Here is a 14,576-nt window from a genome sequence, read left to right as displayed (position 1 = left end):
GAGTGGGTTTGCGATGGGGGGTGGGTTTGCGACGGGGGGTGGGTTTGTGATGGGGGGTGGGTTGCTGTTGGGGAGTGGGTTTGTGATGGGGGTGGGTTTGCGACGGGGGGTGGGTTTGCGACGGGGGGTGGGTTTGCGATGGGGGTGGGTTTGCGATGGGGGGGGGTTTGCGATGGGGGTGGGTTTGCGATGGGGGGTGGGTTTGCGATGGGGGGTGGGTTTGCGATGGGGGGTGGGTTTGCGATGGGGGGTGGGTTTGCGATGGGGGGTGGGTTTGCGATGGGGGGTGGGTTTGCGATGGGGGGTGGGTTTGCGATGGGGGGTGGGTTTGCGATGGGGGGTGAGTTTGTGAGTGTGTTAGTTCAGAGTGATGAGAAAGATGACTTTCCCTGACGGAACGAAGGGGATCATTTATCCTCTGCCTGCACTGGATGGCTGTCCTCTTTTGTAGGGCTTTAAGGGGCACTCCCACCCAGACCTGTTCCCCGTAATCCCAAGTATTTAACCTGCTAATCCCCCTAACCTACACATCTTGGAACACTGAGTCAATTTAGCATGGCCAATCAACCTATCAAAGAACAAAGAACAATACAGCACAGGAACAGGCCCTTCGGCCCTCCAAGCCCGCGCCGCTCCCTGGTCCAGGATTGAATCCTGAATCCAAGATCCCCGCCCAATTTTCCAGCCTATCTACATACCAATATCCTATCCACCGAGCTGTCCCTCACAGCTACGATGCTTTGTTCATCACAACCTATTAACTCACCCCCACCCCCCCATTCCAGACCATGTGATCTCCAGGGAGAGGCGAAAACCCAGAGTGAAAACCCCAGGGCCAATATGGGGAAAAAAAAATCTGGGAAATTCCTCTCCGACCCCCTGAGGCGATCGAAACGAGTCCAGGAGATCACACTGGCCCTGATCAGAAAATGCTTCCCAACCCTATTCATTTCCACTTCTGCTTTACGAACACCATCTGAATTCCCTGCCCCCGAGACAGGTTCCCAACTATCCGCAGTCTCGCTCTGTACTGGCACCAGCAAGATGATCATAGAATGAAGCCTTGAAACGAGAAACAAAGAACAATTAGCCCGCGCCGCTCCCTGGTCCAAACTAGACCACTTTTTTGTATCCCTCCATTCCCACTCCGTTCATATAGCTGTCTAGATAAGTCTTAAACGTTCCCAGTGTGTCCGCCTCCACCACCTTGCCCGGCAACACATTCCAGGCCCCCACGACCCTCTGTGTAAAATATGTCCTTCTGATATCTGTGTTAAACCTCCCCCCCTTCACCTTGAACCTATGACCCCTCGTGAACGTCACCACCGACCCGGGGAAAAGCTTCCCACCGTTCACCCTATCTATGCCTTTCATAATTTTATACACCTCTATTAAGTCTCCCCTCATCCTCCGTCTTTCCAAGGAGAACAACCCCACTTTCCCCAATCTCTCCTCATAACCAAGCCCCTCCATACCAGGCAACATCCTGGTAAACCTCCTCTGTACTCTCTCCAAAGCCTCCACGTCCTTCTGGTAGTGTGGCGACCAGAACTGGATGCAGTATTCCAAATGCGGCCGAACCAACGTTCTATACATCTGCAACATCAGACCCCAACTTTTATACTCTATGCCCCGTCCTATAAAGGCAAGCATGCCATATGCCTTCTTCACCACCTTCTCCACCTGTGACGTCACCTTCAAAGATCTGTGGACTTGCACACCCAGGTCCCTCTGCGTCTCTACACCCTTTATGGTTCTTCCATTTATCGTGTAGCTCCTCCCTACATTATTCCCACCAAAATGCATCACTTCGCATTTATCAGGATTGAACTCCATCTGCCATTTCTTTGCCCAAATTTCCAGCCTATCTATATCCTTCTGTAGCCTCTGGCAATGTTCCTCACTATCTGCAAGTCCTGCCAGTTTTGTGTCGTCCGCTAACTTACTTATCCTGCACATCTTTGGAGTGTGGGGGGAAACCGGAGCACCGGGAGGAAACCCACGCAGACACGGGGAGAATGGGCAGACTCGACACAGATAGTGACCCGAGGTCGGAATTGAACCCAGGTCTCTGGCGCTGTGAGGCAGCAGTGCTAACCACTGTGCCACCGTGCCGCCCTGGTGAAGTGGCAAAGAGGGCCACCCTTCTGTCCCAACTCCACTTCAGCGGCAGTTAAACAGGGTGTTGGGACTTGGACTGATCCATCCATTATAGGCTAAATGTGTGACAATAGAGACTAAAAACCTCGATTGATTTTCCACAGAAAAGCGGCACAGCGGCACAGTGATTAGCACTGCTGCCTCTCAGCGCCAGGGACCCTGGTTCGATTCCCAGCTTAGGTCACTGTCTGTGCGGAGTCTGCACGTTCTCCCTGTGTCTGCGTGTGTTTCCTCCGGGTGCTCCGGTTTCCTCCCACAGTCTGAAAGACGTGCTGGTTAGGTGCATTGGCCATGCTAAAATTCTCCCTTAGTGTGCCCGAACAGGCGCCGGAGTGTGGCGACTAGGGGATTTTCACAATAGCTTCATTGCAGTTTTAACGTAAGCCTAATTGTGACACTAATAAATAAACTTTTTTTTAAAAAAAATAATTTCTCCTTTTTTGTGAACATGCCTTTGTGTCAGTATCCCCTGTAGAATTCACTCATGTGCAACTTTCGACTGTCACCAGTATTATCAGACCAACCCGCACCGGGGGCTGTGAAAAACCTTGCTGATAGCTGGTGACCATAGATTGAAGATATTACCATTCTGACATCAGTCCATAACTGCAGCAAGCTAACTCACACCTGAAACATTCTCCTGGTATTGAAACAGTGAGAAGCATTTGGAACAAAATCTGCAAGTTGAGTTTGTAGAGACAAAGGGATCAGGGTTTTCAGAATGCTGCGGTTATGGAGAGGAATGATTTTTATTGTGTCCAGTCATCTTTTCACACCCTTAACTTTCCTTGCATTCTTTCGACTGGCCAACTGCACTGCTTAGCACGAGACAATACGGTGGTCTAAACCCACTTTACTCAGTCCAGTTCTGCTAGCTGCGTCACAATACAGAGTTACCACACTGAAATTGAGCCAGGCACTGACTGTACAATTGACGTAGATCGCCGGGTTCTTGCTTAAAAAAAAACAATCAAAATTTCATTTTCATTTTGATTATAATTAACTCCGAAAGTGGCCTCTGTCACACAGATTAAACACCGGTCGGTGGTTGGAACAAAGAGAGGACAGCTTTAGAGGTTGTTGTGATTGTGTATGCAAATATGTACGTCATACAAGGAATTGTGTGACTTCTGGTGCAGATAGATACGTGCAGGATGCTGAGAAATAAACCACTAAAACATTAATATTCAGCACACATTGTAAATGTAGACAAGGCAATAAAAATCCCCAGGCCTTTAACTATTCCCTTTCCAATAAAAATTCCAACACATGATGGCTAATTAATTGTTGCGACATCAAAGCCCAAAGATTTTAACCCTGAGTTTGCCAGGAGCTCCTGCCTGGCGACATTTGGACGCTTTGCGGAGGTTGCAGAGAAAACTGTCGAGTTTGGGGGGTGGGATGGGGAACGGGGGACACACACACTCATATTTCAATCAGGCCCCTCTATGACCCTTAAGCACACGCATGCATGGACACACATGCATGCACACACAAGAACATTCACAACGCACACATATGCACATGCTGGTGCACACACACATGCACACGCACACACACACACACATGAACCTTCACAACATATGCATGTGTGCGCAAAGGCACATGCACGCATGCACATACACATGTACGCACACACTCATGTGCACTCATGCATGCACACACACATGCACATACAGGCACGCACGCATGCATACACACATGCATGCACACAGACACACATGCACACACATGCATGCGCATACACACATGCACACACACACACAGACACACACGCACGCGCACACTTCCTAACCAAGCAGCACTCAATGCCGGGCAGGTTGGTAGCAATGACTCACCATGACTTTGCGGAGGGTGTACCTTCTGGATCGGATGTCGTCCATGAGCATTTCGTACGGGGTGAGCTGGTACTCTATCGGCAGTGGATTGTATTGTCGCTCTTGCACCTTCTTCAGCTTCACACCGTTCCGCAAATCTCTCATCACTTGCACCCAGAAGCAGGCCTGAAAGTGGAAGACAGTTCTCTTAGTGTTGGAAGCCACATTCCTGCAAAAGCTCTGGAATGAAAGGAGAAGGGGTTTGATGATGTTTTGGGAATGATGCCATGACGAAGTCCCTCTGAGCCTCCATTGGGGAGACAGAGAACCACCATCTGACACAGTGACCAGAGGGCTGGCTCCGACTGGACACGGGCTGGAGTCTACTCCAGGAGCAGAAAATAGAAGAAAGAAGAAAACATGCGGCAGGTTGACACAGTGGTTAGCACTGCTGCCTCACAGCGCCAGGGACCCAGGTTCAATTCCCAGCTCGGGTCACTGTCTGTGTGGAGTCTGCACATTCTCTCTGTGTCTGCGTGGGTTTCCTCCGGGTGCTCCGGTTTCCTCCCACACTCCAAAGATGTGCAGGTTACGTGGATTGACCATGCTAAATTGCCTCTTAGTGTCCAAAGATGTGTAGGTTAGATGGATTAGCCATAGTAAATATGCAGGGATATGGGGATAGGGCAGGGAAATGTGCAGAGATATGGGGATGGTGGGGGGAGGGGGTGGGCCTGGATGGATGCTCTTTTGGAGAGTCGGTGCAGACTCAATGGGCCGAATGGCCTCCTTCTGCACTGTAGGGTTCTGTGGTTCTTTGGTACACAAAACCTTAACAAAAGGCTTAACTATTAAGGGTGACGATGTGGCTGAATAATCTGAATGGAGAGGGGTTATCCTCAGTTTTGTGGCGGGATTATGAAAAACTGAGACTGTTCTCCTTCAAGTTGGTAAGATTAAGGGGAGATTTAATGGAGATGTTCCAAATGATATGGGGTTTAGATTTGAATAAATAAGGGGAAACTGGTTCACTGGTGAGTGTGACAGGAACCTGAGGACACGGATTTAAGATAATTTGCAAAACAGAGAAGAGGTGGAATATTTTTTTACCCAGTACGCTGTCACAAGCTGAAAAACTCAATATAATCTTCAAAAGGGAATTCGAGATAAACTCGAAAAGGAAAGATCTGTAGGGCAATGGTGAGGAGCCCGGGGATGGGGTTAACTGGATAGCTCTTTCACAGAGCTGGTACAGGCATGATGTACCTGTACTCCTTCTGCACTGTGACATTCTCAGATGTCACGATTATCAAGTCAGAGGGTTTGAGTTCAAATCCTACTGCAGCAAATTGGGAAATTCAATTCATTAAATCTGATGAATTTCAGCCTGAGACCAGAAGGAAACCAAGTTGTCTCACAAATCCAGTGAAGTCCTTAAGGGAAGGGAATCTTCCATCACTGCCTGGTTTGGTCCATATAGAAGTAGAAATGGTCGAGAGCCTCAGGTTTCTAAGTGTCCTGATCACCAACAACCTGTCCTGGTCCCCCCATGTCGACACTATAGTTAAGAAAGCCCACCAACGCCTCTACTTTCTTAGAAGACTAAAGAAATTTGCCATATCTGATACGACTCTCACCAACTTTACAGATGCACCATTTAAAAAGCATTCTTTCTGGATGTAAGATAGCTTGGTCTGGCTCCTGCTCTGTCCAAGACTTCAAGAAATTACAAAGGGTTGTGAATGAAGCCCAATCCATCACGCAAACCAGCCTCACATCCATTGACTCTCTACACTTCCCGCTGCCTCAGAAAAGCAGCCAGCATAATTAAGGACCCCACGTACCCCGGACAGAGCAGGAGTCATACCAAGCTGTGATACAGCCAGAAAGTTTGGACGCTTTGCAGAGGCTGCAGAGAAAATTGCCGAGTAGAATGGGGGCGGTGGGGGGGACCACTCATATTTCAATCGGGCCCCTCTATGACCCTTAAGCCGATGCAGCAGAAAACGAGCGCCATGGAGTACGAGCTCCCTGATTGAGGTAATGATTGCCTGCCCAATCAGGGAGTCTCACCTGTGTATCTAAGGAGGTGTCTCAGGTCTGCTGGCACTCCGGATTCTGACTCTGTACCTGAAGCAGTCTTAGGAGTGGAGATAAGTTTGTAAATAAAGGGAATCTGGTGAAGGGACACCGGCCTCTGAGGAGTTATTTCAGGCACCTTCTCCAACCTCCCTTATCTGTCCACAGTGCTTGAAGGCACTGCCACAACCCGAATTTGTGGCCATCTTTATGGCAGCTCCATTTTGGAATTTGTCCCCATCAGCCCCCATCCCTATCCCCCTCCCTCCCACAGCCGCCACACTCCTGTCACAGGAGTGGAATGGTCCTAATGGAATTGTCAAATGACTTCCCCCCCCCCGTGTGACTTGGACCATGGTAGACCCTCCTCCACACATGGAGAGTAGCGTCTGGCATTGCTGCTCCCTTATCCACACGGCACTTTCTCCAGGAGTGTCAAACTGCTGATCCTGTGCTTGCGAACAGTGATGCTCAGTCTTCATATGTCAAAACACAAAAACTTGGTTATTCCTCAGCTGTGTCATGTACTGGATTAAACACTGTTTATGAGCTGGTCAACAGCACACTCTTTGTTTGACTCTCCCATTTTTTTTAGCTGATTGATAGCAGATACATTTGGACAAGTTTCAGAAAAGAATTAGGCATGGTCGATTGGTTCACCATGAGCACTGTCCTATCCAGAGAGGGGGGATTAAAGATCCGGGAGGCAGAAGTTCAAATCCCATCATGGCTACTGGAGAATTTAAATTCAGTTAATAAATATTTCTGAAATAAATATCAACGATGAAGGCCACTGGGTAATTGTAAAAACCCACTGGATTCACTGATGTCCTTTAATGATGTAAATCCGCTGGATTTACGTAGTTTGGGCTCCAGATCCACAGCAATGTGGTTGACATTTAATTACCCTCTGAAATAGTCAGCCAAGGGCAATAGAGATGGGCAATAAATACTGGCCTTTTCCCTGACGCCCATGTCCCAAAAATGTTCAAGAAAAAGTAATAGCCGCTTGTGAAGGTTTGATAATGAAACACAGACTTCTCTCTTCTCCCTTCAGCTGGTGAATGCCTTGTTGTCCACTTCCAGCTTTCCTCTCTCCTTACATAAGTAACTGTGTTGATTTTGGCACTGTTATGTACAGACAGGGTTCAGGCTGCTTCTTGGCAGGTGAAAGAAGAGTGAACTCGGGCTGAGGGGGGTGAAGCAATGTTACAGACAGTAGGAGTCAGCGGTTGGATGTGGAGTCTATGAGAAGTCGGAGAGTGGAATTTCATGCTCCCTCGTGGCAGGTTTGGAGACGGGGGCAGGGCCTTTTATTGGTGAGGTTGGTACCTGACATCTTCCTGCCTCTGCCCCATTTACGTCCAGGGCGGTCGGGCGAGAAGGCATTTGTGCCACCCCACCACCAATTGAGGTCCACTCAGAGTCCCCATCTCGCCAATCAGCGCGAGGAAGACAAAAATAAATGCCTGTCTTGTTTGTGAGCTTCCTTGTCCCTGACTGATCCTGGGTCTCTGGTGGGTGCACTGATGAGAGAGCTGCCACTGCTCCCAAAGGCACTACCAGCTGCCAGCCTCTGATTGGCCAGCAGCTCTCCACTCCTGGGTGGGTCCTTGATTCCGGGGAAGACCCACTGCTAGTCACTGAATTGCCTGTTCCACAGGAGGCACTGCAGGGCTCTCACCAGCTCTCCATTGAGCAGGCAAGACTCCAGGCACCTGGATTAAATATCACCATTTGTGTCAAAACAACACAGGTCATTCGGTCCATCAACTCCATACTGGATTTCGGTAGAGCAATCCAGTCAGCCCTATTCACCTGTTCTAATCCCCGTAGCGTCCCAAGTTTAAATTCCTTATCTGTCCAATTTCCGCTACCCTCCTGTGTGCATTCCAGGTCAATATTGGGGCAGCATGGTGGCACAGTGGTTAGCACTGCTGCCTAACAGCGCCAGGGATCTGGGCTTGATTGCCAGCTTGGGTCAGTGTGTGTGTGGAGTCTGCATGTTCTCCCCCGTGTCTGCATGGGTTTCCTCCGGGTGCTCTGGTTTCCTCCCACAGTCCAAAGATGTGCGGACTAGGTGGATTGGCCGTGCTAAATTGCCCATTAGTGTCAGGGGGACCAACTAGGATTAATACATGGGATTATGGGGATAGGGCCTGGGTGGGATTGTGGTTGGTGTAGACTCAATGGGCCGAATGGCCTCCTTCTGCACTGTAGCATTATATGACTATTACTCTGTGTAAAAAAGACATTCCTCACGTTCCACCCTGCATCTCTTGCCCAAAAATCTTTAATTTGTCTTCCCTTGTACTTGCAGCTAATGGAGACTATTTTCCTTTCCCTATCCTAATGTTTAGGGGACATTGTGGCATAGTGGTAATGTCACTGGATTAGTCGTCCAAAGGCCCATGATGTTCTGTGGACTGTGGGAGGAAACCGGAGCACCCGGAGGAAACGCACAGACACAGGGAGAACATGCAAACTCCACACAGACAGTGACCCAAGTCGGGAACCGAACCCAGGTCTCTGGGGCTGTGAGGCAGCAGTGCTAACCATTGTCCCACTGTGCCTGCCTTCTTGAACCGCTGTAGTCCATGTGGTGTAGGTGTACACCCACAGTGCTGTTGGTGCCACAGTGCCTTCCAGTATTTTTACCCACCATGTTAAGGAAGGGTGATACAGTTCCAAAGCCTCTCCCATTTCTGTATTAAATACCATAGTGCCACTTGACTGCCCGTTCCTCTTGCCTACCAGAGGGTGCCCTGTTGGAGTGGGTTGAGGTCGGGTAGCGGTGGGGAGGGAAGGATGTTGTTGATGTTTATAATTCATCCAAATACACACAACATGCTCGAGTGTTATAGAGTACTATTTATATAAGAACTTTTGCAGATGACTGTACAATACAGAATTTGTGATATTAAAGTATTAAAGCAAAGGGAGTGTTGACCATTGAACACTCGCATCTTACCCAGTCAAAGTTATTGAGCTCACTGAGTTCCATGTTGGGATGGCTGCTTTCGCCCTTGGTATCCAGCAGCTTCTTCAAATTCTGCCAATCAATCAGAGAACAGATTAAGACAGAGAGCCACAGAATTCTAATGCACAGGAGACGACCATTCAGCCCATCGTGCCTGTGCTGGATCTTAGAAAGAGCAGCCCAAATCAGTCAATCAGAAGCCCATTTTCGTCGTGTCATTGCACCAGTAAATGGAAGCAATTTGGCCCGACTGCTATGTTGCCCGACTTAACTGGAGGAATTCTCCTTCAGGACTGCCCCTGAAATTGGGTAGAATCCCAGTTGGAAATGTCAGAGATTCAGACAGTGAAGCCTGCCGGCTAATGGACACCGGACTCCCCACACTCTCCAACACATCTGAGTTTCGTGGCTGTCATTTTTTTGTCAGGATAATGGAACTGGTTGTCAAATACCAATGTAAAAGCTTACTGGATATACCTGTGCTCAGATATAAACAATTACAAATATTGGGCATCGAATGCTTCATAACCTCTAGTTAAACATGGTGACAAGAAAAGACAATATGACACGCCTTTCTCGCTCTTGCGGTAAGACAAACAAGCACCTTGTTCATTAAAATAAACTCTTGTTTTTGATGTAATGATTATTGACATCACTGAACATGGAGTAATGTCTGCTTGCAACTCCAGAGCAGACATGATGTCGAAGCTTTTCATCTTGCACTCATCAGGACAGATGCAAGAAGACCAAATTTCAAAGGGAACAATAATTTATACAGATGCTTGGAAATGGACGCTGGCAAACCTTGTCTTGGATAAGATAGGGCATAATGGCACATCATTTCTGTGTGTCTAGGGCAGCACATACATAGTGGATATAGTGAACCATGAGGGGGAATTCTATCATTTACACCACATGGCTGTTACACAAGTCTACCAAGTGTTTTTGCAACTTGCTTTTGAGCTGGGCTGTGCAGACATGCTTGGTGGTGGGTCTAATGGATACAAATTTGAACCCATCATTAAGAATGTTGTGCATTTTGTCAATATTGTCATGCTTGTTAAGGATCACTATTCTAGTGCCTTTGTCCAGCTTCCAAATACATATGTCTGAGTTAAGGCCTCGCAACAACCATTGGACATTCACACTGACCGTGGCTCTATTCTGGATCTTGGGTGACTGTGTGGAGTTTGCACTTTCTCCCTGTGTAGGTTTCCTCCGGGTGCTGCGGTTTCCTCCCACAGTCTAAAGATGTGCATGTTAGGTGGATTGGCCATGCTAAATTGCCCCTTAGTGTCCCAAGATGTGCAGGTTAAATGGATTGGCCATGTTAAATTGCTCCTTAGTGTCCCAAGGTGCGTAGGTTAAGGTGGATTAGCTATGGTAAATGCGTGCTGTTATAAGGATAGGGTGGGGGAGAGGGCCTGGGTAAGATACTCTGTCGGAGAGTTGGCGCAGACTCGATGGGCCAAATGGTCTCTTCTGCACTGTAGGGATTCTATGAATGTGAAAATGTGACGACTCATTGGGTATCCCACACATGTGCTAGGCACGCTTCCAAGGACCTGGCTGATCGAGCACATGCATATTGCGGGATATGCAATGACTTGTCTGATTTTCGCACGCAGCGTGAATGTCTGGTGGCTTTGCAGGCCCTTGAGGCCAAACCTTGTGAGTGCAAGTGAGGCAGGTATGGGGGCACAGAGGGCAGCAATGGAGGAGCCAGAGCCCCTGTAATTGGCCAACAGGTTTGAGGTTCTTGCAGCCTATACAGAGAGCAAGGACAGCAGTGTGGATGAGCAACTGGACTCTGATTGGTTGAGTGCCCTTTCTTCCTGTAGTCTGAATTGTTGTGATCGTTTGAAATGTGATATTCTTGCATTTGTCCTGATGAGTGCAAGATGAAAAACTTTGACAATATCTCTCTCTTTTCAGCAATATTTGACTTCTATACCAGTACGCGACTGTTGATAAAATTATTGTGCAAGTTGAGGAGACCTAATTTGAAATTTGAATTTGAATTTGAAATTCAGAATGGTGAATGGTCAGGTAAGAATAGTATCACATTCCAAAGGACATTCACACACCTTAGCTGACAAGAAGCAAAGTGTTGTGGCCATGCCTTTTCCATAAATAGATAGCTGTCTATTTGAAAGTATAATGTCCCGTTATGAACCTTTAACAATCTTGGCAAGTTAATAGTGGTCTCCCTCCAGGCCTCCAGCCCATTAGATTGCTCTGTGGGATTGATATCTGTGCTAAACTCGTCAATCACAACATTCATTGTAAAACACATTGATTTCTTTTCGGGTCTGAATGAGCCAATCAATACACTTTACAGCAGGATGCAAAGGATGATTTTAACCATATCACGGGCGGCACGGTGGCACAGTGGTTAGCATTGCTGCCTCACAGCGCCAGGGACCAGGGTTCGATTCCCGGCTTGGGTCACTGTCTGTACGGAGTTTGCACGTTCTTCCCGTGTCTGCGTGGGTTTCCCCCGGGTGCTTCGGTTTCTGCCCACAGTTAGGTGCATTGACCATGCTAACTTGCTCCTTAGTGTATTAGGTGCATTGGCCAGGCTAAATGTCAGGTTACAGGGATAGGGCCTGGGTGGGATTGTTGTCGGTGCAGGCTTGATGGGCCAAATGGCCGCCTTCTGCACTGTAGATTCTATGAAATTGGCTATAACCAAAGGAAATATTGAATTAGTAACGCCCTGCACAGCCCTTGTTGACTCCTATTTAAACCTGCTCTTTCAGTAGACCCCCCGAAGCCATTGGCCTCCATTCATATCCATGTGCAGAGCAGATTCCAACGTTATCCTCAAGCCCGACTGTAATTTTAATGGCTGACCGAGTGAGGAAGGTGCTGTGTCTTCCCCACCCATGGGCGATGGAAGGAAGGGCATTCAAGGTCAGAAGAAGCCCAGGCAACTAATTTGTTTTTAAACTTTTAGCCCCAAAAAGATTTATAGTTTCCCCAGAACCCTACCTACCCAGAGATGGAGACCACCCCACTCTCAAAGCCCACTCGCTATGATTTACATCCAGCTCCAGGCTGCTGACAAAATATAGATGAGGCCAGGGAGTTAAAATCGCCCAGGCCTAACTCTACTGAGGTCTGGACGGGGTGTTGGTGTCCCTCCTGGCTTAGACATGATGGACTGAATGGTCCCCTTCTGTGCTGTGTGATTCGATCTCACACTATTCCCCCTCGCCCACTCTGCTGAATCCCGCTTCGGGTTAAAATCAGGCCTCTCGTATCAGAACAACTACTCACTGCTTAACAGAATTTTACCTCATGCTGCCTGTGCTTCTTTTGCCATTAAATCAGTGTCCTCTGCTTCTCAATCCTTCCATGAAGTGAAACAGTTTCTCCCCACTTACTCTGTCCCAATCCCTCGTAACTTTGAACACCTTTGTCATATCTCCTCTCAACCTTCTCCCCCAAGGAGAACAGCCCCAGTTTCTCCAATCTATCTGCATAGTTCCTCATCCCTGGAACCAGATCTCGTGAATCTTTATTGCACCCTCTCTAATGCATTGCAGATCCATTCGTGTCATTAGGGTCCAAATCCCTCCATGGGCATCTGGTAGAATTTAAATTCAATTAATAAAGTCTGGAATTAAATGCTAGTCTCTGTAATAGTGATCCTGAAACTGTTGTTAATTGTTTTAAAAATCCATCTGCTTCACTAATATCCTTTAGGGAAGGAAATCCGCTGTCCTTATCTGGTCTGGCCTACATCGCATTCCATACAGGGGGTAATGGTACCAGTGAGGATCGGGGCCACAGAGGTTTGGATCTGCTCACATTTACAGACCATGTCAATCTTTAAGAATAAATTAGAGAAGCGGTTGAAGGGAAAAGGGGAGATGGAATTAGGGCTCATGCTCACGTAGAGGCTAAACTTCAAAATGGACGTGTTGGGCTGAATGGGTTGTTTCCACATTGCTCATTGTTATATAACACATATCAACAAAGTGACTCTGATTTCATTCACACTTTGAACGCTGTGATGATACTGTGATATTTTGATGAATTTTATGTTTAAGGTGGGGTTGCTTTAGAATCATAGAAACCCTACAGTGCAGAAGGAGGCCATCCGGCCCATTGGGTCTGCACAGACAACTGTCCCACCCAGGCCCCATCCCCGTAACCCCATGCATTTACCCCAGTAGTCCCTCTAACCTATGCATCCGGGACACTAACGGGCAATTTAGCATGGCCAAAGTACTTAACCTGTAAATCTTTGGACTGTGGGAGGAAACCTGAGCACCCGGAGGAAACCCATGCAGACACGGGGAGAATGTGCAAACTCCACACAGAGAGTGTCCCAAGCCGGGAATCAAACCCTGAAGCTGTGAGGCAACAGGGCTAACCACTGCGCCACCGCCTTTAAGAGGCGGTTACAAGAGTCAATTTGTCTGGTAAACATGAAACAGATGCTAAGAATGCAGGCTTATAAATGGTTTTCACTAAGGAATGTGTTACTTTGGAGAATTAATGGGCCTTTTGTTGATTTAAGTCCCCTTGGAGTTTCAGTGTAGAGCTTTGATTAGGTTGATTGACAGGGACAGAGTCATGTTCTTAATGGGTTTGCAGGGAAGGCATACTTTTTCAGTTTCATTTTAAAATACAAGCAGTTGCTGCTTGGGCTGTTAGAAAAAAAAGCAGGTGTCTCCCTATGACTCTCTTGCTCCAGAGGTGATCTGAAGCTCAGGACTGTTAACTTGAGATAAGCAAGAAGAATGCCTGTGTTTTGCTAACTAATATTAAAGAGAGGTTTAAGTCTATAAGAGAAATATTGCTTGAATTGGAATTCGTGGTAATAGGGTCACAGTTCAGAATTATATTTTGTCATGTTTAAGTACTGTTCAATTGTTAAATGTTAAACTAATTCATTTGTTATAGTTAAACTGTGTTGTTAAATAAAATTTGCTTTGATGAAATCTCTCTGGTTTGTCAGCAGAATCACGCATGGAGTGTAACTTCCTGGGCGGAGCGTTCCTGTCCTGTCCACCACGGAACTGTAGCGGGCGGGACATGGACCATGCAACGGTCTGTTGATCTCGAGTGGAACTTTCCGGCATTGGGGCGAGTGTGGCTGGAAAATCCCACCCCCTATCCTCACATTAATGCCAAAATAGAAAATTGTTGGGGTCTAGTTTGGCTTGGGGTTTCTGATCTGTCGACCCACCCCCCCCCCGCCCCCCCCAACCAAACAACACAGTCTGGAGAATAAGGACTGGGGACTCCCCCGTGGGGAGGGAAGAAAGAAGAAAAAGATAATAACATGAAAATAGGCCACACTGTGTAGAAAGCCAATTACGAGAGATGTTGGAAATTGGAAATATAAATAGAAAATGCTAGAAATACTCAGCAGGTCTGGCAGCACCTGTTCTTTTATATTCTTTCATGGTATGTGAACATTGCTAGCAAGGCCAACAACTGTTGCCCATCCCAAAATGCCCTGGAGAATAGATAGGTGTTTGATGGCTGGCACGAACACGATGGGCCGAAGGGCCTCATTCTGT

At 47.6% G+C, this 14,576-nt stretch overlaps 1 protein-coding gene across 3 annotated transcripts in view; it reads right to left on the bottom strand.

Annotated features, from left to right (window-relative positions):
• LOC144495572 (protein spire homolog 1-like) overlaps positions 1-14,576 on the bottom strand; it is a 266,677-nt gene that overhangs the window by 107,328 nt on the left and 144,773 nt on the right. For all 3 annotated transcript variants that reach the window (XM_078215700.1, XM_078215699.1, XM_078215701.1), the window contains exons 5-6: positions 9,028-9,108; positions 3,999-4,163 (exon numbers count right to left, since the gene is read on the bottom strand). In XM_078215700.1, coding sequence (XP_078071826.1) covers positions 3,999-4,163; positions 9,028-9,108 — 246 coding nt within the window. The remainder of the gene's footprint in view (positions 1-3,998; positions 4,164-9,027; positions 9,109-14,576) is intronic.

The sequence above is a fragment of the Mustelus asterias genome, chromosome 7 (assembly GCF_964213995.1).
Source record: "Mustelus asterias chromosome 7, sMusAst1.hap1.1, whole genome shotgun sequence".
NCBI classification, from domain to species: domain Eukaryota; kingdom Metazoa; phylum Chordata; class Chondrichthyes; order Carcharhiniformes; family Triakidae; genus Mustelus; species Mustelus asterias.
The sequence above is the reverse complement of the archived record's forward strand: the minus strand, read 5'-3'. Positions and strand labels throughout refer to the sequence as shown.